Source organism: Lytechinus pictus, chromosome 1 (genome assembly GCF_037042905.1).
Source record: "Lytechinus pictus isolate F3 Inbred chromosome 1, Lp3.0, whole genome shotgun sequence".
Classification (NCBI taxonomy): domain Eukaryota; kingdom Metazoa; phylum Echinodermata; class Echinoidea; order Temnopleuroida; family Toxopneustidae; genus Lytechinus; species Lytechinus pictus.
The window spans coordinates 36,938,446-36,964,998 of record NC_087245.1 but is presented as its reverse complement, the minus strand read 5'-3'; the positions used below and the strand labels follow the sequence as shown (position 1 = coordinate 36,964,998).

General features: G+C 36.0%; 1 protein-coding gene across 1 annotated transcript; it reads right to left on the bottom strand.

Moving 5' to 3' along the window:
• Window positions 1-716: 716 nt before the first annotated feature.
• On the bottom strand, window positions 717-25,313 carry LOC135154700 (deleted in malignant brain tumors 1 protein-like). The gene is made up of 10 exons (XM_064101885.1): window positions 24,802-25,313; window positions 16,822-16,903; window positions 13,619-13,788; window positions 12,659-12,991; window positions 10,471-10,692; window positions 9,698-9,781; window positions 8,835-9,098; window positions 8,309-8,503; window positions 4,844-4,909; window positions 717-3,122 (listed from the first exon to the last, which is right to left on the bottom strand). The coding sequence occupies exons 3-10, from the start codon at window positions 13,713-13,715 to the stop codon at window positions 2,980-2,982; spliced, it is 1,404 nt and encodes a 467-aa protein (XP_063957955.1). The 5' UTR covers window positions 13,716-13,788; window positions 16,822-16,903; window positions 24,802-25,313; the 3' UTR covers window positions 717-2,979.
• Window positions 25,314-26,553: the final 1,240 nt, after the last annotated feature.

The window sequence follows — 26,553 nt, the reverse complement described above, 5'->3', positions numbered from 1 at the left end:
TCTATCTATCTGTCTATCTATCTATAGTTCTTTTTTTTCTTTCTTTCTTTCTTTCTTTCTACATATCTATCTGTCTAAACTATTAAAAAAATGGCAACCCGACTCTTAAAAGGATACCCTACTTGTTATATGATGTAGGTGGGTGCACAGGTGAGTCGGAACACTTTTTAGTTTTGAGGGGGTGGCAAAATCTTGAACACAATTTCTGACAGAGGGAGATCCTCGGCGAGGGAGCAAAGCGAACTAGCGGAGTGAGGGTGTAGGACGGGGATCCCCCCCCCCCTGCAGCTTCCGCAAACGTGGGGGAGGATAGAATATTTTCATCCACATTTCTTCCAAATAGCCTCTAAAAGCTGATATTTTTTAGGGGGCAGGAGGGCAGTCCTAACTAAAGATTGGCGTTTTAAGTACATCTTAGCCTCATTCTTACAAACAAGATAAGTTATATCTAATAAAGACCTAAATAAATAATGCGAGCGCGTGAAACACAAGCCCAAATTTTTAGATATTTCATTTACACCTGAAAATCAAACATTCTGAACAGTTTTTTGTAATCATGAACAAGATGTTTATATAACCCAACAATTAATGTGAGCGCGAAGCGCGAGCTGCAAATTTTAATATACTAACATGAAAAAGGACTTCATCTTCCCCCTCTCTCTAACTCTCTCATTTAGATCAATCAACAACTGAATCATGAATCCACAGCCATAATATAAGTCTCCGTTGATTATTCATCAAATCGATATCTTTATACAACATAAATATCGAAAGTTAGTATTCTATATATCAAATGATTTATCCACACAGTTTCCGAATGCATTTGATACGTACAAAAACGAATCGGTCGTTTAGAAAAACTTGTTGAAGACTAAGAAAATTTCCATAACAAAAACATCCGGCGTGTGAACCAGGAATAATAAATTATGATGTCATATTAATTTGCTCCCGCGTTTTTCGATTTTCGTTTTCAGTTAAAAATGTCAATTACTTACTCAGTGTAAAAAAAAGTACAAAATATCAACGTAAATATAAATGAAGGCATATTAAAGCGAAAACAAGAGTACAAACATGTTTCTTAAAACACAACCAGACATAATGACCATCATCACCATCGTTCACCCATGACATCGCCTATTTATTGCATGTTATAGATAATTTAACTGTACAGTGAATGAAATTAATGCTCATCATAAAATAATCAAATTCACCATGGCCACTGAAGGTTTCTCCAACCTTATCTAGATAATCATTTTTTTTTCAATCAAATAGATTTAATGGTTACAATTTGGCACATTGCTGAAGAAATCAGGTAAAAAAAAGAAAAATTACAACGGGTCTCTTTTATTATTATTTTGTTTGGTGTCACATGTGCCTGAGATGTGAAAAGCGAACTGAATCACTACGACCCGCAGGTCTCTCTTCCAAATAAAACTGATTGGGAGAATGCAGGTGGACCACTACACCGGGTTTATAATTTATGATTAGTGTAAATGTGTGACTCTCCTCTACACGGGGCCACAATTTAACGTCCTATCCAAGGGACGGAGTGTTTTCCACTGTAACAAAGTAAAGTTTAGATAACTTACGGATGGCCGCACACAATTATGTAGGCCTATATGCCATTGTTACCTATAAAGAAATAATTTATTTCTAGAAGGTATACTATCGATCGGTAGGTTTATGATCAACATTGCAATCAAAATCATGTAAAATCAATGATTAATATAATATACAAAGGTGACAGAATAGATGCGATTCTAATTTACAGACAATTGTGTAATATAATGTACACATTCTTTCTGTTTACCCAATATTGGGTAAAATGGGAACATGTATGTTTGCTGGGTAAAATGATACCAAATACTTAGCAAACTTTACGCAATGCTGCGTTAAAATTTACCCTTTAAACTTGTATTTTGCCCAATATCAGGTCGTTTTTTACTCTTCTTTTTTAGAGTGAAAAAACAAGTTATTTCATAATGGTGCGGGATGGTTCAGGGGAGGGGTTAATTGCTGACAAATTTACTCATAATTGTTAGCATTTATAGGCCTATATGAAACAATGAAGTATTTCAAGCGACCAAGAATATAACAAATTTGTATTTCATTGACCTATTTCTTAAAATGACTGGCTCATATCTCCTTTTTTAATGCCAAGGTGGACTATCTACAATGTTAAATGTATTGTATATCATTCTGGAATGTATTAATGTGTTCTCATCTTAGGATATAGAGTACATCAATTCATTACAATATAAGTTGGGCTGTTTGGTGTTGTCACACGATGGGCATAATAAAAATATGAAAATATTTTGTTTATTCATTTGTTCATTTATTGATTTATTTATTCATTTGTTTATTTAATTATTTATCCATTTATTCTATTTATTTACTTATTTATTTTACTTTCACAATGTTATCAAATTGGTGATTTGAATAAGTGAAATATCTCTTCATATCCAATTTCCTTCTGACACAAACCCCTATCAGTTTTACATTGCATGCAAAGTCTTACGCAGAAAGATGTAAATTCCATATTTTTTGCCCTCCAAGCTTACATACTGATCCAGTAAATAGAAGCATTATCCCCGTCTATGAAGTACTATCATTTACATATAAATACACAGATAAAAAAAAACATCGCAGTAATGACGTGACAAAGATAGTTCATTTACCCCCTAATCATTGATTCGTGTAAATCGTGGGACAAAATACATGGCAAGCGAGGGTAGTGTGAACACAATAAAAACGCTTTATACAACACGGGTTGCTGTATGAACCGATCAGGTGTTTGAATTTTAAACAAATCTTTATGAAATTTAAACAACAGTGTTGAAATTCTAATATTTGAAAATCGAATTTTATTGTTGAAATTTGTCAAAAGTTATTCAATTTAGAACAGCCGATGATAGGTTCATATAGAAATTCAAGTTTATACAAGGTTGTTTAATTTTGTTTTTACTGAGATGTTTAGTTTTAATACCACATCTCCGTCTTCTTTGGTTTCCTTTTACACCTTCCTTTCTTCCGACATCGACAGATACAGCATAGGAGGATGACGAGGAAGATGAACGAGAAGACGACCACGAGGACGATTGTCAGAATGTTGAGAAGGTCGTCTGTTATAACAAAATATCAAGGAATGTTTATTCATATATAATAGTACCAATAATAATAGTAATAAATATTATAATTTAATAATAACAATCATAATAATAATCATTATCATAATATCAATAATACATGAAGCTGGCGACATCACAAGTCGCAAGTCGCCACCAAAGGCTACAGTGCACCTATGTATTCTTATGAACTTCTTTAGAAATAAAAAAAATACATGAATTAATTTGCATTTTGTTGTCACTCCATCCTTTCTACCTCCATGGTCACTCTAACCACGTAGAAGTTAACTGAGCTCCTCTGGGGCATGTTTTGAAACCGAAAGCAAGGTTAGTCTGAGCAGAAAAATAATTATGATATAGATAACGTCATGATCGGCCTCGTACATGGGGAGAAAGGGATATTAGACTGTTGGGTAACGTCAATTTATTATTTGCATCCAATTTCCCATATCATTCATTTTCCCTTACTCCTCCAGACTGTGATAATTGATGTGTTTGTAAAATATCATGATGAACCTATTTGCCATCACTTCAAATGTAATGATTTTTTTTAAAATGTTTCCGGTATATTATTATTTCAATATACTTTGACGACTTGTGAAAGCATTATTTTGAAGGGAAAATGAGGAAACAAAACAGGGCTTAGATAAGAAGCATCGTGACCGCATGCAGAAATTAATCTCCCCCCCCCCTCCGGAGGGGAGGGTGGGAAGCGTAAATTTTTTAAAGAAGAAATTCGGAAGCGAGGGAGCGAAGCATCCGAGCTTACCACTTGGGCGCTTTTGCATTTTCTAAAGTGAAATTGAAGGCTTTCGTGCACACTTTTGGTGAATTTTGTGATTTTTTTTAGTAACAAGTGGAATGCCTCTGGCCGTCTCACCTGCATCACGCGATTCAATATAGCAGCAGTGCTGATTTTGAAAACTACTATAACTCGCACAAGATGTTCAGTGATACTTTTTTATGAACTAGACCAATACACTTATAGAGATATGATGGCAATTCAACAAATACCCCCAACGTGGCCAAAGTTCTTTGACCTTACATGACCTTTGACCTTGATCATGTGACCTGAAACTCGCACAGGATGTTCAGTGATACTTGATTACTATTATGTCCAAGTTTTATGAACTAGACCAACACACTTTCAAATTTATGGCTGTAATTCAACAAATACCCCAATTTGGCCAAAGTTCATTGACCCTAAATGACCTTTGACCTTGATTATGTGACCTGAAACTTGCACAGGATGTTCAGTAATACTTGATTACTATTATGTCCAAGTTTCATGAATCAGATCCATAAACTTTCAAAGTTATGATGGTAATTCAACAGATACCCCCAATTCGGCCAAAGTTCATTGACCCTAAATGACCTTTGACCTTGGTCATGTGATGTGAAACTCATGCAGGATGTTCAGTGATACTTGATTAACCTTATGGCCAAGTTTCATGAACTAGGTCCATATACTTTCTAAGTTATGCTGTCATTTCAAAAACTTAACCTCAGGTTAAGATTTGGTGTTGACGCCGCCGCCGCCGCCGCCGTCGCCGTCGGAAAAGCGGCGCCTATAGTCTCACTCTGCTATGCAGGTGAGACAAAAACATACAGGACGGTATTCAAACTTCGGGGGGGGGGGGACCTGACCCCTCTGCATACGACAATGAGAAGCATGTACATATGTATATATACATATATATAAATGAAAATAAACTTACTATTGGGTAATTCCTCTTGTGGCAATGCTGTGGTATTCGTTGGTTGAGTGGTGTTTTCGACGCGGGCTTAAAAATGATAATAGAGAATTAAAGAATTAAACGAATAACTTGAAATTGAAGAAATTGATCGAAAAATAGAAGATAAAGAGATTGATAGAAGAGATACACAGTGGGAAAGGAGAAATTGAGAGAGTGAGGGGGGCAGAATGGCGGGGGGACAAAGACAGATATAGAAGGTGATGATTTGGAACATCATTGCCTCCGTACCGGCAAAGTAAAAAAACAATTTGGACGTAACACGAACGTGGAAATTTCAGATTTTTTGAGAAAATCAAACGAAGTTGGCGGCACGACATATGTTTTCTTCTGAATTTCTACAACATAGCGGGAACTTCATCTGGGGGCCGTTTCATAAAGCTGTTCGTAAGTTAAGAACGACTTTAAGAACGACTAGTGATCCTTTCTTACGCGCTAAACCATCGCCGATTCAATATACCACCTACCGCAGGAAGGAATCACCAGTCGCTCTTAAAGTCGCTCTTAACTTACGAACAGCTTTATGAAACACCCACCTGGTGTAAAGGCACTCAAGGGTTCATTACCATCCTGCCCGTGGGGAATCTACAGGTAGGACTATGGTATGTCAATGCTGTACACAGCACACACTTTAAAAAATCATTAAAATATCACTTTTGTGACCAAAAATACAATTTCCATACAGTTGCAATTTATTTTTCATTAGTAACTTGGGAGTATTTTTTGTATTCACCAGAGCGCTCGAAAACTTGAATTTTGGGCATATTTTTGGTGGAAAGACAAAGACAATGGGAAGACAATAGTCATTTTTCAATCTCTATTTTTAATTAAGAAAAAATAATTTAAAGAATCAAATTTACTTAAGAGCCAAGTCATATGATGAATAGCTGTAATGGAAACTGACAGTGTAAAAAAAATCAAGCATTTGTCCCAAAGAAAAAGAGAAAATACGCCAAACATTGCCAAACTTATTTCACCGCACAGGGAGTAGTAACAGAGAACAAGGTTATATCAAAACCTTGTTCATTGAATGAGTGGTGTAAAGGGGGCTTTACATAAAGTTATACATCTTAAATTTATATGTCTAAATTCTTACATGTGCCTTTTAAATCGTCATCATTTTTTCATTATGACAGCATGATATTTTTGTATCTACCGTATGTTTCTTTTTCAATTATCATCACCATGACGACGTAAGCGTCAGCTCAATCAGTTGATCATGTAATATCCTTAGTCTTATTATGTGACTCAACACTTAGCGGTGGTTTTTTTTTTCAATCACGCATGTGCCGTATATCTTGATTGTAGATCCAAAACAAAGTATGACGCAGAAGACCACTTTAGTGTCTACTTCATCAGAAGCAAAAAAAAATCAAACCAAGAGGGATAGTCTTTCAAAGTTTGGAAAATAATCAATGACGCACATTAGTTTATGAATATTGGTCATGCTTTGAGAGATATGTATATTTCTTGTATTTACTTTCAAACGTTGCTTGTGATGAAATCGAATAGACGAATGCTAAAACACTAATCTGGTCCGCTGTGTCAATCTTTGATTTGGGTTTGTATTACGGACGCTTAAAAGTGGGACCCAATATCCCGTTTCATAAAGACTTGTTGCAATAAAAAATGCACAATTCATATAACAAATTTACTATCAGCCAATTAGATTGATGGATTTTAGTAGCTTGTAACTGTTATTCCATTTGTTTTTATTATAATAAGTTTAAAGAAACGGGCCCTAGATTTGAAACGATTATCTTGGAAGTCAACACCTACATGAAATTAGCGAAATATCAGGTGACGAGATCTCATGTCTACACCATTCAGGAGAGATGATCTACATCCTTAAGATGTGGAGAGTTGTGGCCCAGTGAATTAGTCTTCGGACTTTGAAACAGAGGGTCGTGGGTTCGAATCCCAGCCATGGCATAATTTCCTTCAGCAAGAAACTGGTCCACAATGTGCTGCACTCAACCCAGGTGAGGTAAATGGGTACCGGTAGGAAATAATTCCTTAAAAAGCTGTGTGCGCTATGAACGCCTAGCTTAGCCGGGTAATAGGAGCGCCTTGAGCACCTAACAAGGTGGATATGTGCGCAATATAAATACCCTATATTATTATTATTATTAAGAAGAGATGATCAGGTGACGAGATCTTGAGTCTCGACATGTCTACATCCTTAAGAAGAGATGATCAGGTGGCGAGATTTTGAGTCTCGTCATGTCTACATCCTTAAGAAATGATCAGGTGACGAGATCTTGAGTCTCGTCATGTCTACACCATTTAGAAGAGATGATCAGGTAACGAGATCTTGAGTCTCGTCATGTCTGCATCCTTAAGAAGAGATGATCAGGTGGCGAGATCTTGAGTCTCGTCATGTCTACATCCTTAAGAAGAGATGATCAGGTTTTGAGTCTCGCCATATCTACATCCTTTAGAAGCAGTAGCGTAATGGGCCCCAAAATTGAGGGGGCCAGATATGGCGATTTAGGAGGAATGTATAAAAAGTTGCGAGCGAGTGAAGCGAGAGCGAGCACAAATTTCGATATTTATTTATTTAAAAAAAATTCCTATTTTGTGATAGATTTGGACATAACATTCAGACAATACTGTCATATTTCACTCTTCTCTCTTTCCTTTTCCCTCATTTTCTCTTTTTTTTTCTTCTTGGACGTGATTATTATTATTATTATTTTTTTTTTTGGGGGGGGGGGAATCCCCCCACCTATCTGTACGCCAGAGATGTACGAAGAGATGATCAAGTGACGAGATCTTGGGTGTCGATATGTCTACATCATTTGGAAGAGATGATCAGAATAATGAGAGTCTGGATCTCGTCATGTATACGTCCCCCAGGAGAGATCATTAGAAGACGAGATCTCGATATTTTATCACGTTGGCGTCCCTTAGAGCAAATTATTGTAGGATGCCGAAATACGTATCCACGTGCATGGAGCTATAATAGATCCATACCACGTGTAACGTCGCGTGTCTGAGTGCACAGAGAAACTTTAATTGCAAGCTAGCGACTTCAGTGATTTCGTCATCTCGTCATCACCTGCCGAGAACCAAGATGTTGTCATCTGATCATATTCATATCTGCCTCAGATTGTAGACCTGACGAGATCCGATATCGTCTTCTGATTATTTGTTTGTTTGTTTTATTTTTCACCATGTATAACAATAATAAATTGACAGAATATATTTTTTACATTGATAATGATACACAGTAGGAAGTAAACATAAACAAAATACGTTTGAAGCGCTAAAGGATGAAGAAAAGTCAAGATAATGATGATGAATGATGATGATGATGATGATGATAATAATGATAATGATAATAATGATAATAATAATAATAATATTAATAATAATATTAACAATAATAATAAAAATAATACTAATAATAACTATAATGATAAATACCTATACATTCTGGTACGTCGTGATCCCACACAGGGTCTTGTAAACTTATCCCTTCCACACACGTGATCTCCCATGATCCAATCAGATCAAAGCCTTCAGAACAGTTGTATTTTAACTTTGACCCGAACTGAAAACTGTTTCCTGTTCTTGTGCTGTTTTCTGGGATATCAGGATCGTTGCATTTGGCAAATTCGGCTGGTTGAGGGAGAGAGAGAAAAAATAATAAAATTCAATATAGGATTTGAAATGTAGATTAAATTGAGAAAAATATCAACACGGGATGAAATCACCGGGTTATGAAATGCATGAATTAGAAAGTATTTTCAATAAGCAGACCTAATTCTTACGTTTCTTTATTCTCAAACTACATATGTGGTTAACATTCACTTTTTTTAGGGGGGGGTGAAAATTTCGTCAATAAAGGGTGTACTTGTTTACATTGGGCTTATATAAGATATAAACATAGTTAGAAAAGTCAAGACCCCAGAGAAAGAGAGATAGAGGAAAAGGGGATTTAAATACTTACTATCGTATACTGTAAATATTGAAGATCCATGTGAACTACCACAGGCCTGGTTTTGATTTTCCGAGCATTGACGATCGCACATCGAATCGTCTTCGGGTGATTCCGGAAGGGTCATATCTGAGCGGCAGAAACATTTGTCGCCGTTGACGGCAGCATACCTCATACTGGCCTGGTCGCATTTAGATATACAGGCATCGACACTTTTGGCAGTACTCGAACCGGATTGGAGATTTGGTAAGTTGTAGCACCCTAAGTAGTTTGGCCCTGGTTGTGAATAATCAGAAAAAAATTTAATGAGGCATAACCCTATACATTCCACTATTCTATTCTGTCAAAAGCTATTGTAGATGAAATATGTTTTAAAAATAACCAAACACACAAGCAGAGGAAGAAATATTGGACAAAAATAAGTCCATTATAAGGATTAGCACAGTAAAATATCTAATAGTTAGATGTGACACAAATTACAATAAGATTGAATGTAATTTGAATGATTTTCATAATGTAAATATATTGTATTTAATCTTAAAATACAACCAAAAGCTTATAATGTCTCCCTAATTAAAAGAGCCATATCTATTTTATTAAATGGGGGTAAATCTTCGAGGGGAAAGCATGTACTCAAACTGTCGGGTGCACACATTGGGAATGAAAAATATATTGTTTTAGCCCACAAACAGAGCGGTATTTGGACAGAGGCAAAAGTCAATCCCTAAATCATCAGGGATTCCTGGATTGAATTGAAAAGGCGTTTGACCAGTTCATTGGATGTTGAGTTCTATCATACACAGGGGAAATATAACAAAATATAAGCTTGTCACGTGATGCGCATCCAGCCAATCACCTCGATAGTTTCTACTTACGGTGGCAATTTACCCCAGCATCTTGGGAGTGTGGGCAAGCAGAACAGGGACTTTGAAAATTACAATCCTGAAGTCGGAAGATATCTGACAAAAAGAGTAGGAAAATGATGATTCTTGCTAGTAAAGATTAAATTTAAATTTTGTCCACAATATATAACTATGTATAGCTATTCATTATAAAATATTTTATTTGAAAGCAATACCTTTTGTTATCAAGACCAATGTTGCACTGTAATTTATGTAAACCCATGACGAAGCTTTTGTAACTAGCTTTTCCTAGGCAATATACAAAGTAAGATCGTTTATGTAATTTCATTATTTTCTTTCAAAACAATTTACTGATTACGTAGTAGTATAATTTGGAATTATTGTGATTAAATTACAAAAAAAATGAATCCAAAGGAAAATGATAAAATCTTAATCAATTAGGAATAAGTAATATATTATTAGATACGATCTGGAAAAAGACCGGTATTAAAAATAAAATATGTGTTCGGAAATATAATGTCTTCCTATGCTAGCAGAAAAAAAAATCAACCAGAATTTGTATGGATTTAGCAAACAATAGGTCAAACGAATTCAAACCAACAAATCGGGGTTTTGTTTTTAAACAAACATTGAAATGTCAAAATTAGTCCTATCTCAGGCTGATGTGAAGGTAGTATATATAGTTTTAATGAATGAGAGGTGGTATATATAGATAAAGAGGGGGAAAAGGTACATTGTGATAGATAAACATAATTTTGAATGAGTTATAAAAAAAAGTTCGATACCATTACTGCAGTCGACATTAGTCATGACAACTACGCCTGTTCCAGGTCCATAGTAAGCATTGGTGACCTCGCTTATAGCCCCAGGAAGACCAAGCTCTTTACAGACTGTGGAAGCATCCTTTAGGTTCCATCTCAAGCTAGATACAGTGCCCCAGCCGTAGGAATCCGTGTATACCTCAACCCGACCGTTAAAGACAGTTGTGCCATCTACTAAACGAACACCTATATAGTAAAAGAAATAATAAAGCACGGGTCGTGGAACGGTTTTGAAATTGTAGGTTTTGTACATGTTTACTGGAAAGGGTGGGGGTAGAAGCCCCATAAGCCACCCCCATCAGTTCTGCGTCCCCTGCATTCATTATTAATCTGTTTGAGTGCTGTAGTATATTTCATTCGATTTTTAGTTTGGAAAACTGTTCTAAAAGGATGTTTTATCCGGTGTTTTTGTTTAAAATGAAATGAAAAAGAATATTAGAGGCTTTTGCTAAGTAGGGCTTTAAAACAAACAAAAAAGAAAAAACATATATATATGCATAAGCCCCCCCCCCCCCCATAAAGGAAGAAATTATAGGCATCAGTAGCATACGCATGATTTTTAAAAGGGGGTTCAAGCTGAATGAAATGTTGACAACCCCCCCCCCCCCAAAAAAAAAAAAGTCTTCAATTTTTTTGGGGGGTTGAATTCTGGGGGGGGGGGTGGGTATCAAACAAATTTAAGGGAGTTTGAACCCCTGTAACCCCCCCCCTGCGTACGCCACCGTGACTGCCAGGCATTAAGAATATTAATGAATACAATTAGCCCATAGTAGGGAGAAGAGATAAATGGTCATTAAAGGACAAGTCCACCCCAACAAAAAGTTGATTTGAATTAAAAGAGAAAAATCTAACAAACCTAACATTGAAAATTTCAACAAAATCGGATGAAAAATAAGAAAGTTATGATATTTCAAAGTTTCGCTAAATTTCACAAAACAGTTATATGCACATCGTGGTCGGTATGCAAATGAGCAGACTGATGACGTCATCCACTCACTATTTCTTTTGTATTTTATTATGTGAAATATGAAAGATTCTACTTTTCTCCTCGTTGTCAAGTGAAACAACGATTTATTCCGCCCTGAACATGTGAAATTAACATTGATTAATACTATATGGATCTGTCAAGTTGATCCTTATTGTCGAATCTGTTAAAAATGAAATATTGTATAATTCAAACAATAAAAAACAAAAGAAATAGTGAGTGAGAGACACCATCGACTGTCTCATTTGCATGCAACTGAGTTGTGCATATCACTGTTTTGTGAAAAATAAGTGGAACTTAAAAATGTCATAACTTTCTTATTTTACACCCGATTTTGATGAAATTTTCAGCATTATGATAGTTTGATTTATCTCTATTTACTCAAATCAACATTTTTTTTGGTGTGGACTTGACCTTTAACAATACTTTCATTAATTCATATAATTAATATGCTATATGATTTCCTTGATAATTATAAAGTAACCACTGGCGGATCCAGGGGGAGGGGGCACAGCCGGCCCGTGTCCCCCTATTTGAGAGGCACAATTAAAATTTGTAATATAAAAAATGCCGTTAAAACACAAATGTCCCCCCCCCCCCTTTGAAAGTGAAGATCCTTTTTGGGGGGCTTGTAAAATTTTCCTTGGAAAAATGTGCCCCCCCCCCCTTTGGAAAATCCTGGATCCGCCCCTCTCATTCCTCTTGGATTTTTTATAACCATTATCCTGACAGACACTCTAATCACAATATTATTTTATATCAAGACTCTCTTGGTTGATTGTGCGATAAAAAAAGTGTTACATTATTTAATTTGAGAATACTTTCTATTTTGAAGATAAACTTGGAGAAAACATAATGAGAGAGAAAGGAAAAAATATATATACACTAAAGAAAAATATTGGGTAAAAGTGTTCCATGAGGGTAATTATGTGTCCAACCAACATGGGGTATTTCTTTTGGGCATTTTTATTTATGCAGTGTGATGAAAGTTTTGCCCATTCTAAAGAATCGCTGCTTATATATATTTCAACTTTACTGGAAAATATGCTTCCCGCATTGGGTAAAATACTGCCCCAAATTGGTTGGACAAATGATTACCCTTGTGGTGGTGAAAATTTCACCCAATATTTTTTACAGTGTAGAGGTCGGCTGCGACTGGGGATATACCTGATTTGTTATACAGAGAAATTTCAAACTGAAATCCGATATCCGAACTACTGGCGTCACTTGTGAAATTCATCCACATTACGTTAGCCGGAGAAAGAATAGTCGGGGGCGAATACCTCCCGGTTAGTCGGATAAGTTCTCTCCCAATACCATCTCCAAATGACAGGAAATCGCTGTTGCTTTCAAGGCTTAGAAAATGGAATTTGGCCAATATCCGACATCCGTCCGGCACAGTTATGTGATATGCAAAGTTCAAGTTGTTCGGATAGTGATTCGGATAATTTGGTGATGTAAGGTTGATAGGTGTAGTATCCGTAAGATAGCGTCCTGAAACTGCACAAAAGAAAACAAACATAAATCAACGTGTACAGCCTATAAAAGATAATATGCAACATTTATATATAGCTTAAAGGGATGCATGGTCCGGGTTGAAAATATTCAATCTAAATAAATAGAGTAAAATTCACAAAGCAAAAGGCTGAAAATTTCATCAAAATCGGATAACAAATAACGAAGTTATTGAATTTCAAAGTTTATCAATATTTTACTCTATTTTTTGACAGAAATATCTCCAGCCTGGACCATCCCTTTAATACAATGTTTCCAGCTAGTCTGATCATGTGATAGGTCCATGGTCTGATCAGGTGCTCGAGCATTCAAGCAATTCCTTCCTACCGGGTACCCATCTACTACACCTGGGTGGAGAGTGGCAAATGTAGACAAACACCTCGCCCCGGACCTTGTAGTTCAAAGTGCGCAGACTTATCCACTGAGCCACATCACTTCTTTAATTCAGGCCCTATAATTCAATTTTGTTTATGCTTATGTTTCTTGGATTCATTATTCACAAATTTCTTTTAAATGTTAATGGCATACATAAGGAAGCAATAATAAAACATAACAAACAAAGAAAACTGACTCATTCCGAAGGCAAGTTTAATTTTAGTATGATAAACCTACCGGTTTGTGCTTTGGTAATGGTGCATGAAATCGCAGCAATGACGAACGTGAAAACCAATATATGGTGACATAGTTGACTGGCTGACTGGGCATGCATGATGATGGTAGAATTGTAAAATTGAGAGGAAATATCTGACTTCCAAAACCACGTTCAAGGAGAATTAGTGGACCTGAAAGTGAAAAAAAAAAAATAAAGGAAACGTCAACAATTTACTGTTTTGGGGGTGATATCTACAATCATGTAGGCACATTATGTATGTTGGAGGATATAATATAATAGCAGACATTTAACAAGCTTCGAGAATAACGCTAATTCCAAGTAGCAATAAAATTTTATGACTTATCATTGCAAAATTATTCCTTCATATATCTCCATATAAGGGGCAGTGTCGTATTGAGCCAAATAATATTTGGGGGAACAGAAAATGGCGTATGGTGGTAACCTTTGATTATTGTTGCACAATCTTTTGATTTTGTATGATTATTGTTTTTGTTATGTCATAAAATTTTGAAAATTAAAAAAAAACTTCAAAATATAAAAAAAAAATCTAAAAGATTGCAGGTGAGTGAACATCTGGAAGTTTTAAGAAATCTATCTTCGTTAGATGTTGACATAATATTCAGAAAATAATATGTTGCTCCGTTTCCTTTTCTTCTTTCGTTTTCCACTTCTTCGGGTTCTTTTTTTCTTGGGCGTCGGACTTTTATTGGGGCAAGTGCCCTCAAACCCCATCTATACGCCGGTGTAAAAAGGCAAGGTGAATAACTAAAAAATGCGACCTGCTACAAAAAGCAATTGATTATTATAACGACATTTTTTAGATTAAAAATCGCGGCGTCCGACCCGAATATATATTCAGTCCAGTATTCTATTTGAAGTGTAGTAAATTATATCATAGCCATGATAGCACATGATAGCGTTGGCGATAGAATTGAGACAAAAGTAGAGACAAAATGAGACAAAATTAGATTTGGGCCTCGGTGCTTTCGGAAGGGGGGGGTCATTAATTACCTCCCCATGATTCTTGAAAATATCCATGAGGGTTTTTTTAATAATCTGTATGTAACAATACACTTTCACACCAGCCTTTAAAAATAATTTAGGTTTAGTATTTTCCTTTCCATCGCTCTCTTTCTGTCGTTGTTAATGTCTGTCACAGGCATTGAAGCTTCTTGAATCTAAAAACAGCTATTCGATTTTTCTTTTTTAAATGGAACCTGGCATTTCACTCACTTTCGAATTCGTAAGATGCTTCCACTTAAAAGGAAGCGTATCGAAGAAAAAAATGCGTCCTGGGCAACATCAGACCCTCCACGACCCCCCCCCCTCTCTCTCCCTCATCCTATACCCTTCTCCCTCGATGCCACAGCAGTGACCCTTCTCTTGCGTTGACGTGTTACGATATTATTTTATTTGTATCATAAATCATTCTATTCTCCGAGACAAGTTTACGAGTCAAAGTCATTCCTAGAACCAAGCACCTATATGCCTACTTGCCTCAAAAGTATAGGGCCTACCAAAAAGAAGAAGAAGAAGAAGGAAAAACAAAAAGTTTCTCACGAGTCCGCCATCTCCTAACGAAATAAAGTTCAAATGAAAATGAACTGACAAAATTATTTATCAAATATGAGCGGAAAATACCATAAAAAGACCCTCTTATTCTTTGTAAAATATGTTTTTGTTTAGCATTTATTGTCCTTCATTAAAGGAAATAATTTTGGAATGGCTGAATCAATTACGCATATTTCTAAACATTTTGTCATACGCAATATGATTTCTATAATTTTCATTTCATTTCTTTACCATACGATATATAGGAAAGCTGCTCGCATATGATGCCACAAATCAAATTCTAAGTTTTCAGAAAATAAAGATTTTGTTATAATTTCAGACGTTGGATTCAATTCAATTCAATTTTATTTGGCAAATTAAAACAATCAAGAAGTTACAAAGTAAACAAATACATATGAATGAGCCAGGACCTCTGAAAAAGCATCCTGTGCTTATATTTGAGGCCCTAAATTTTTTATTTTTTGGATGTGGGATCATGAACCAGTGGGGCAGTTTTCATAAAATAGTCAAGAAAGAATGGGGGTGTCTAATTCATAGCGGGTGGGGCGAGACCTGTGGCCCGTTTCATAAAAAAAAACTTGTTACAATAACAAAGTTGCAATAACAGTTAAAAGCTAGCGAAATCCTTCCATTTGATTGGCTGATGGTACATTTGTTATAGAAATATTGTATTTGTTATTATAACAAGTCTTTATGAAACGGAACCCTGCTTTGCAGTGTGTCACCTTCCTTTTTCATTTCATGTCAGATTGTTTGACAATTTAAATTCCCACTCCAGATAAAAGATGTGAAAGATTTTTTTTTTTCTTTATGGGTTGGTCCTTTCAGGACGACCATGAAGATCACCATGCCTGGGACGACGAATGTGTTCACCTTGCCTTTGGTGAAACAGATAATGATCCATTTATGTATCTCCATCACTAGCGTACCTACAGGGGGCAGACTGCCCCCCTGACGAGTCACAACCCATGCAAGGGACATATCCCTGCCCCCTGACGAGTCTTGAAGACCAATTTTTCCTGGTACGAAATCCTTTATTTGTGGTTGAAGACCTTTTTTTTTTTTTGCTTGTCAAATTATTTTCTGGTACGAAATCCTTTATTTGTGGTTGAAGACCCTTTTTTTTTTTTTTGGCTGGTCAAATTTTTTGGCGGACGAATTTGCCCCCCCCTGTGGAAAATCCTAGGTACGCCACTGATCTCCATGATCTAATATCAGGTCCGATTTATTCGCTGCAGTGCAGCACTATAGATGCTAACATAACACCAATCGTTGTTCTGAGTGGACTGCAGCTTAAGGTGTTAAAATACACCATGGACTTTGTGTATAATATCAAATATATACACTCTTAAAATAGTTGGGCAAAAAACGGCCAACTTTTAGACAACCGTGGGCAACATACTGTCCACACAACTATTGGTTAAAATCTGCCCAAATTGGGTAATAAAAAGTTAAAAACTAATAGTTGGGTAATACATTTGCTCAATTGGATAAAAATTATTGCCCAAAATATATATATATTTAACCAACATACATTACCCAACACAGTGGTCAGTATGTTGCCCAACATTTCAAGTGTGTAGTCGAAAAACACACATAGGCCTAATTAAATAAAATATGTTTAACTTACACCGCGAATATCACAATGGTGTAGTTTTAAAACCGTTACTTCTGCAGTGTAGTGTTGTTTAACATTCCTTCGAAGGTCATACCTGGCGGCAAATGACAATGATGACAAGGAGAACAGATAAGATGGTATATGTTATCCGAAGGAAAATTTTCAACAACCCAGGACAACTCACTGTACTTTTTCTCTTTCAACTATACACACTTAAAAAGGTTTACCCAACAATTGGTTATAAAGAACAAATTTGTCGTTCGAATCGCACTGAATTCTGTTTAAATTTTGAGGGGCTGGGGTGTAGGCCTACGTACAAAGTTTAATACTGTTCTTTTTATAGTATTGCAATTTGATGCATTATTAAAAGCGGACATTGTTGTCAATAATTATTGTTACTATGACCAAAAGTGAAAATTTGTGTGATTCGTGAGATATCTTTTTCATATTTTGTATTACCATTACTAGTATTATTTGTCATATTCCCCTCCTCTCACTTTAAACATGTTTTTTGTAAATATTCTTTCAGTTCTATTACAAAAATGCTTATAATCTTGACTTTGTATTATCTCGGCATTCTACGGCTTTGAGATTTTGGGGGTATACTAAAATCTTGACTTTTGTTAAAATCTAAAATATAGTTTGACAAAAATTAATGTGGATTTTCTTTCATTTTCTTTAGCATTCTCACTCCCTCTCGTACGGGCCTTTAAATGCAGTATCCATCGATCATGATTACGTCTTGAGGGTGTCACGAAGGAGAAACAAGAGTTTTCTTTACGTTTTCCAAGTTCCTCGACCCTTGACTTGACAGTATCTGGAATGTGACCTAGCTACCTTTTCATTCGTTCCTCAACCTTTACCCCAATCACATATAAAATTTAATTTCATCTTGGTTAGTCAGTTATTGACAAAATGGGACACAATACGTCGTATTGGAGTATAAGCCTACATATTACAGGGGCAGTTTCATACTGGGCAAGGGGCGACTGACCCTACGATTATTTCTACTAGTGAAAAAAAAAGTGAGAAAAAGAAAAATGGAGGAAAACGAAAGAGATAGGAGACAATAAAGAAGAGTTTTTAGGAGTTTAACGTTAATTACCATATTATTTAATTGAAAAGAAAATGACCGTTGGATTGTAATGTGCCCCCTACCCCTCCTCCCTTCGAAATGTTCTGGCACCGCTCCTGCCGAAGTATGATAATGGAAAGTGGTAAGAGATAGAGCAGGCGAATTATAGGAGAAACAAATGTTTGGTATATTTTATCTCCTTGACGGTAACAAGATAAGTCTATAGTTTTTGTATGAAAACAAAGAAAATAATATCGAGGGTCCGATAATTGATAGGGGAGGGTTTTTTTTAATGGGGGGGGGGGGGTTGATGTCAGATACCCAATCACATTTTTGATACTGTTATAACTTGTTTATCAACATTCCTTTAAGAATGAGTTATCTCGACGATATAAAATAAGACCAAATATCAATCAAATATATTCCAAGAAAATGCGAGGTTTAGCTTGATCCAATAATCCCTTTCACGGTAATGTCTTTTTTTTTATTATCATGCATCATTTTGTTGACGAGGCTATTGTAGGTCCTATACCCGACAGGCCCATCTCTTTGAAACATTTTTTTCCCTTTGCCCTGAAAATAATAACTAATAGCTTATCTAACCTTTTTACGTTGATTTTTGTTCCTCACAGCATATCAAGAGATATATCATCAAAGCTAAGAATATATTTGCACTTTTCAATATCCAGTCAACAAAAAATTTAGATTTTTGCTGTATTCGTCCTCTTGTGTTGGAGGGTATGTAATAATGGCTACGTAATGATATTCCTTTCCTTCTCCACTCGTTTGTTAATCCCATCTCAATTTCATCGGTCTTTCTTTTGCCTTTTCGTGACTTTGGATTCTGAAGGGCAAACCAATTGCTGTGAGGGGCTATAGCCTCTCTGTGATTGAACCAATCTCTTAATTATTGACATGTGCTTGGCAAAGATTATTGAAGCTAGCCTGTGTAAAAATATTGTTCATTTTGACTGGGTGGAATTTGTGCAGTAACCGTGTACAGTTTGATCAGTTTCTTTTGGAACCCAGTTTATATTTAAGTCACTTTACTCCATTGAAGTTGTCAAGGATCTTATTGCGAATGTGCTTGTGAAATTCTATAGAGGATATGTCACAAATAAGCCCATAAACTATTTTAGTTTTTAGGGAGTTTCAATGTGACAATTGAGGGTTATCACTCCAAAATGAGATTTTTTTCTCGGAAAAAATGACAAAACAAGCAACAAAAGTATTAAAGAAGATAAAAGTGTATCACCGTATAGCTCCATATGGTGTCACTGAACGAAAATTAACCAAACACAATACAAGCAAAGTCTTCTTTTCTGTTTGTATATGGTCATGATTGTATGCCTTATATACTGTATGGAACCTGCTCCTATATTATGTGTACATGCGTCTGCATCCAGATGCGACACCAGAATTTTATAGGGGCGGATTACCCTTTTCCTTCGTTTCTCAAAATTTCTGGGGAGGCGGTTTCATCATCCCCCCCCCTCCCCTGCAAACGCCACTGCCTGCACTCAAGTTAAAATACCTGCACCCCGTTGCAAAAAAAAGTTACTATAATGGTAATTTGCGATCCAATGGTAACTACCATGGTAACGCTGACCAACAGCCAATCAAAATCAAAGATTCCATGCAAGTTACCATTGGATGGCAAAGTGACCATAATGATAACTTTTATGCAACGGGGTCCTGCTCCTAAAGATGTAATGAATTCGTGTGAACTGGGGTGTATCATATTTTGATACCACATATGCCGTCTGTCTATCCGTGAGACTTCTAACCAGTACCTGTTTAAAATTCTAAGTACTACATTACACGCGATAAGATTACAGGGGAAATATTCGCCTTTGTCAACATGCATTTAGAGTGAATTGATGATATCCAAGGACCATCTATACCGTATATAATAGTGTTATTTTCAAAATGGAATGTTAAAACTCATCGAGGCGAAATGCAAACACCCACTCACACACACGCACGCACACACAGGCCTATACTCAAATTATGAAGAACAAACCACCTTTTTTATTCATTGGAAGAAAGCCATAAGTATTTACAATATAATGAAACTTCCCCAGCAAGCCTTTAACATTCAAACCACTCAAGATAGGCCTATATCAAATCACCATGCAGGTGAAAAGATCGACCCCCCCCCCAAAAAAAAAAGGGGGGGGGAGCGGACAAAAAAAAGAAGCATAAAAAAGGAGAAACTCGAAATGCTATAGAGGCAATGGTATAGAAAATAAGCACAGGGATATTATTGCTCCGTTGCTATGGTAACCGGGGTAACTTCTCTTAGTGAATTGTCATGGGTGACGAAACACTTTTGAAAGATTTTTTTTTAAACAAAAACCTACAAGTTGGTTAAAACATGAATTATTTAACTGTTGGTTAAAATACACTTGCATGCAAAATGAATTGGGATTTTTTTTTTAAAACAACAGTTGGTCGATTTATACTTTAACCAAAATTGGGGGGTTGGTTAATTTCTGTTGAGAGTAGGAATTTGCGATCGACATGTAGCAAAATTTCCAGTGTGAATTTTATTTCTTGGAACATTATTTTATCCATGATTCATGAGCACTCAACTGGATATATTAGATAGTTCAGGAAATCAAATAGACTTGATCTCATTTGTAATATTTGTATATCAAAGGAATTAGGGCCTACATGAGGGTCTACAATTGCATAGGCTGATTTTGTGCACAATGTATACATTTCCCTGTAAAAAAATAATATGATACAACCGACAGTCTCGGTGGTAGATATTAAAGCATAGGCCTCACTGTCTGTGGCAAAGTCAAGCAAATACACATGAGCATGAGTTATAATCAATTGTAACTATTTTAGTTAGGTTATTTATACTGGACCCTCATAACCAGGTCCGTAGCCGGGCGGGGGGGTTCCCTGGCATCCGCGGAACCCCGCCTCTCACCAACAGCCCCCCCCCCCCCCCCAAAAAAAAAAAAAAAAAAAAAAAAAAAAAAGAGAGAGAGGGAAGAAAAAAAAGACGGAGGAAAGTCGTTCATTTTAGCTTGGTGGATGGAAAGTTACAGGGTTTCCAATGAACCCCCCATTTAGTTTTCTTGGTATTTGGTTAGAATACGCATCGGAAAAAGGATCACTTTTTCTAATTCAGACCCCCCCCCCCTCCACCAAGAATTTCCAGCTACGGCCCTGATTACCAAACGTTCATGGATTGCATGCGAATAAAAAACTATGCATCTTTGATCCTATAATTTTACTCCTTTACATTATCTTTTACTAATAGTTGAATTAAGGGACGGATCCAGGATTTTCCAAGGGGGCACACATTTTCCCGAGGAAAATTTGACAAGCCAAAAAAAAGGATATCACCAAAAAGTGAAGGTCATTTCGTCCACGTAAAATTTGACAAACAAAGAAAAAAAGGAGGCCCTCCTCACTTGTGTATTAACGACATATTCACATAAAAAATATATGCTGTGACTTTCGAATAGGGGGCACACTTGTGTAAGAACGGCATATTTACATTAACACTTTTTTATGGATCTCAAAGGGGGGGCGCCCCCGGCCAGTGCCCCCACCCCCCCCCCCCCCTTTGATCCGCCACTGGTTGAAGTTGGAAGTAGAATTTTGTTTCCAAGCCAAGTATTTGTATACCATGATACACTCTTCCCGCGGCACGGCACACAACGGGATCCAGCTGGGTAAAAAACGAGAACTTGAAGGTCACTTTATTAGGATCACACCGAGATGAGGGGTGTGGGAACCAGTAAGAAGGGTGCGACGTTGCCCTCTTTCTTTAACTCCTGGTATACTTGTAGATCGACACACCCATGACCTTAACACATTCAGTAATGTGATTTGAAGAACATGATTTAAGGATATTTAATGTCTTGTTTGGATGATCGGTACATTCTGCACCTATAATACCTCAGATGACAATACGATTATGACTGAAATATTTTTTGTAAGTTGCAAACTTTTCCTATTAAGCGAAAGGGTCGATTAAACCAATTATTTTATTGATTGATTGAATTATTAATTTATTGACTATTAATTGACTGATTGCTTAATTGATTGATTGGCTGATTGATTGATTGATTGATTGGCTGATTGATTGATTGATTGATTGATTGATTGACTATTTATTGATTGATTGATTGATTGATTGATTGATTGATTGATTGAATTATTAATTTATTGATTATAAATTGCTTGATTGATTGGCTGATTGATTGATTGATTAATTGATTATTGATTGATTGAATCATTAATTTATTGATTATTAATTGACTGATTGCTTGATTGATTGATTGGCTGATTGATTGATTATTTAACTTCCATGCAACAAATGAAAGCACACTATAAAATGAATGAACAATAACATTACATGGTAAAATAACAATAGTCATTGCTTGGGAGGGGGCAGTCATAAGCACAATGGCTTGAAAACAGATGCCCCTAAAAAAAGGGACGCCCCTTTGGGCAGTGACACGACCGACCGACGTGATCCTTTACAATTTACTAATTATTTTAAAAAGTAGAAAAATGAAACATGAAATATTATCGTTGGGATATAATGATTTTTAAACCAAACTATAAAGGATATACGGCTCGCTGTTTATTTACTTGTGAAGTGAAGCTACGACAATTTTTTGGCGATCAACTTTGAACTTGACAAGAAAGCATGCGTGTGCAGGGGGGGGGGGGGTGGTAGACCTGTTCACATACTGCTTGTAGGTATCGTCATTTACGATTAAGAAGGGTTTGGATTCGCGGGCATCTTTGCCAATTCGATGAGAACAAAAGGAAATACACATTTTTCATATATTTGGACAGATTTATAAATTGTGTTAATTTTTATTTCATTAGTTTATTTGATAACTTTCTACCATTCATTTTAATTTTATGATTTATAATATGGTAAATTTGGGCCACATTTCATCATATTGTTGCGGGTACATCCGGACCAAAAGATCAAATGTAGAAAACAAATAAAAGATTAATTATTTTAGACCCTGGCTACACATTTTACAGTTTGATTTCTTTTCTATGGAAATAAAGATATGAACCAAAAATTAAATCAAATAAATAAACACTTTTCATCTGAATGCAAAATGAAGGCCATTTCTACTGACCCTCAAAAGACTATTTTTGAGGTAAATGATGTGTCATCTTGCATAAATAAATTACGATATCATCATACCAAAAATGACCTTCATGTTTTATATTTAACATATTAATACTGTAGCGGTGTCTTTCTATACACTGCGGTTGTATATACGACATTCCTTTGGAATTAACGAAAAAATAAATTAGTGTTTGCCGATCATTTTGAAGTCAATACTGCATATAAATAGTAAATAAATATTTATTACATTACAAGTTGTGTGGTCGTGGATAAAGATACATATATGGTTGTGGTAAACAAATCGCGTTAATTGTCATATTCTGAGCACCTTCAAATAATTATGTCATATAACATTGAGCTTTATTGTATCTCAACTCCATTGTTGTGGTATAACACTGTGCCAAGAGAGTGCGAGACTTTTATTTGTTTGAAAGAAATACAATTGATTATTCGATTCAGTTTGTATTATTCTTTTTTGCTCTAATTGTTTTGTCCATGAATTTTGTTTTCATAGTGATTTGTTTCAATAAGTTTGTTTTAAACAATTAATTACAAAATACATGGCATTTGCGCGGAAGTCAAAATCTAATGAGGAACCATATACCAGTAAACCTACCTGTATATTCAATTGGGGAATTTATTATCCATAATATGAGAAACTATAGATATACTAACTCAACTTACTGAAAGGTGTATTATGATTTTAACAATTATTTCCATTTGTTGTAATGTTGACATAATAATCGTAAGAACTAGGGGGGGGGGGGTTCTGTCAAGTTTAACGTCAAGCCATCATGACCTCAGTCAATGACGTTTCTCGGTCAGTAGACCCTAAAAGGTTTTGATGATAGACGAACACAAAGAGTCAAATTGTCATGTTATTGTCGGCAAAAGAATGCAATGAATGCAGAGATAGTTCAGAAGCGGGTCATTGAATATTATTTCTTGCATTAATATCTCAAGTTCTCAACAGTATAGGACTGTATACGTGTGAATGATTGAATGGTATTCACATTGTTATCTTTATCTCTTTATCTCTTCTTATTTAGCATTGAATTTACTGTCCTTAGATCTCTTTTTGATATTTTCTTTTCACATTGCAATGGTAACCTTGAATATCAGAAATTGATTTTATAGTAATAGTATAGTAATATTTCAAAACTGTAATATTGATGTTGATGGTGTTGTAACAAAAGTAACAACAGTGACAGCATAGCAACAACATCAGCGTAAATAGTATCAGAAAAAATAGGCAGTTAGTTTGCAGCAGCATAAGCAGTAGTAGTAGTAGTAGTAGTAGTAGTAGTATAGTAGTAGTAGTAGTAGTAGTAGTAGTAGTAGTAGTAGTAGTAGTAGTAGTAGTAGTAGTAGTAGTAGTAGTAGTAGTAGCAGTATTAGCAGCAGTAGTCGAAGAAGAAGAAGAAGTAGTAGTAGTAGTAGTAGTAGTAGTAGTAGTAGTATTAGCAGCAGTAGTAGAAGAAGAAGAAGTAGTATAGTAGTAGTAGTAGTAGTAGTAGTCATGGTAGTAGTAGTAGTAGTAGTAGTAGTAGTAGTAGTAGTAGTAGTAGTAGTAGTAGTAGTAGTAGTAGTAGTAGTAGTAGTAGTAGCAGCAGCAGCAGCAGGCAGCAGCCCCAGCAGCAGTGTTTTGTTTGAAATTGACAAAAAGTGTGAAAATGAGATGAAATTACATGACGGGGTCATAATCAAGGAGATAGGTGATATCTCCTTGGTCTTATTGATAGAATTCCGCAGTACACAGTACACTCATATATTAACCAAATATAGATACACTTACCTCATGCAGGCTCAGTGCTCATGATAAATCAAGTTGAGATAGAAAAAAAAAACCTGACGGATCGCTTGTCGTTTCATCTACTGTTCATGCTTATCCAAATTCACAAATATATGACTTGTTTGACGGAGTCAAAACTTTCACTTTAATGGTTCTTGCTAAGATTGGATAATGCGTTCACATATCTCGTCTTTGGGTATATAGATGGGTATCATCACCCAGTAACAATATGGGCTCACATCGAAGAGGAGAGCAATATAGTACTATACAACGACCCTTCTGACTATAAACACCGCCACTACAAACCACTACAAAAAGGTCCAGTAGGGTCACAAAACTACACCACCAACCCACGCAAATATGAATGGAGTATGAAATCCCGCTATGAAATATTACATGCCCACAAATATGTAATGTTATATCCTCTTTGGTTTTGAGCGGTTTAGAGACGCGAGCTAGCTCACGGAGACGAAGGAAGGGCTTCCGCCGCGCCGTGATGAAGTCTGTGAGCAGTGGGCATCCTCATCATTACGTGGGGTGCAAGGGGGCGTAATCCCAAGATGATGATGCTGGTGGTGGTGGTTGTGATGGTGGTGGTGATGATAATGATGATGATGACGATGATGATGTAACTTCTGAAGGTTTCCATGGCGAAGAAGAATAGTGTAGTAGTTTTAACGGAACACCATGAATCTTGATGATGATGATGATGATGATGATGATGACGATTATGATGTTGGTGGTGGTGATGATTGTAGCGGTTGTGATGACGATGATGATGATATGCTGGTGGTGATGATGATGATAATAAGTGATGATGATGACGATGATAATAATGATGCTAATGATAATGATGGAGATGATGATGATGGTGATGATGAGAAGGATGACGATTATGATGATAGTGGTGGTGATGATTGTGGCGGTTGTGATGATGATGATGATGATGATGGTGGTGGTGGTGTTGATGATGATAATGAGTGATGATGATGGTGATGATGATGATGACGATGATGATGATGATGGTGGTGGTGGTGGTGGTGGTGAAGATGATGAGTGATGGTGATGATGATGATGATGGTGATGATAATAAGTGATGATGATAATGATGATGCTGATGGTGATGATGATGATAATGATGGTGATGATGGAGATAAGTGATGATGATTATGATGATGAAGATGATGACGATTATGATGATTATGACGATTATGATAGTGATGATGGTGATGATGCTAATGATGATGGTAATGGTGATGATGGTAGTGATAATGATGATTACGATGAGTGATGATGATAATGATGATGATGATGATGATGATGATGATAATGATGAAGATGATGATGATGATGATGGTGATGATAATAAGTGATGATGATAATGATGATAATAATGATGATGCTGATGGTGATGATGATGATAATGATGAGGATGATGATGGTGAGGATGATGATAAGTGATGATAATTATGGTGATGAAGATGATGACGATTATGATGATGATGACGATTATGATAGTGATGATGGTGATGATGCTAATGATGATGGTAATGGTGATAATGATGAAGATGATGGTGATGATGATGATGGTGATGATGATGATGATGATGATGATGATAATGATAATGATGACGATAATGATAGTAATGATGGTGATGATGCTAATGAGGATGGTAATGGTTATGATGGTGGTGATATTGATGATTATGATGAGTGATGATGATAATGATGATGATGATAATGATGAAGATGATG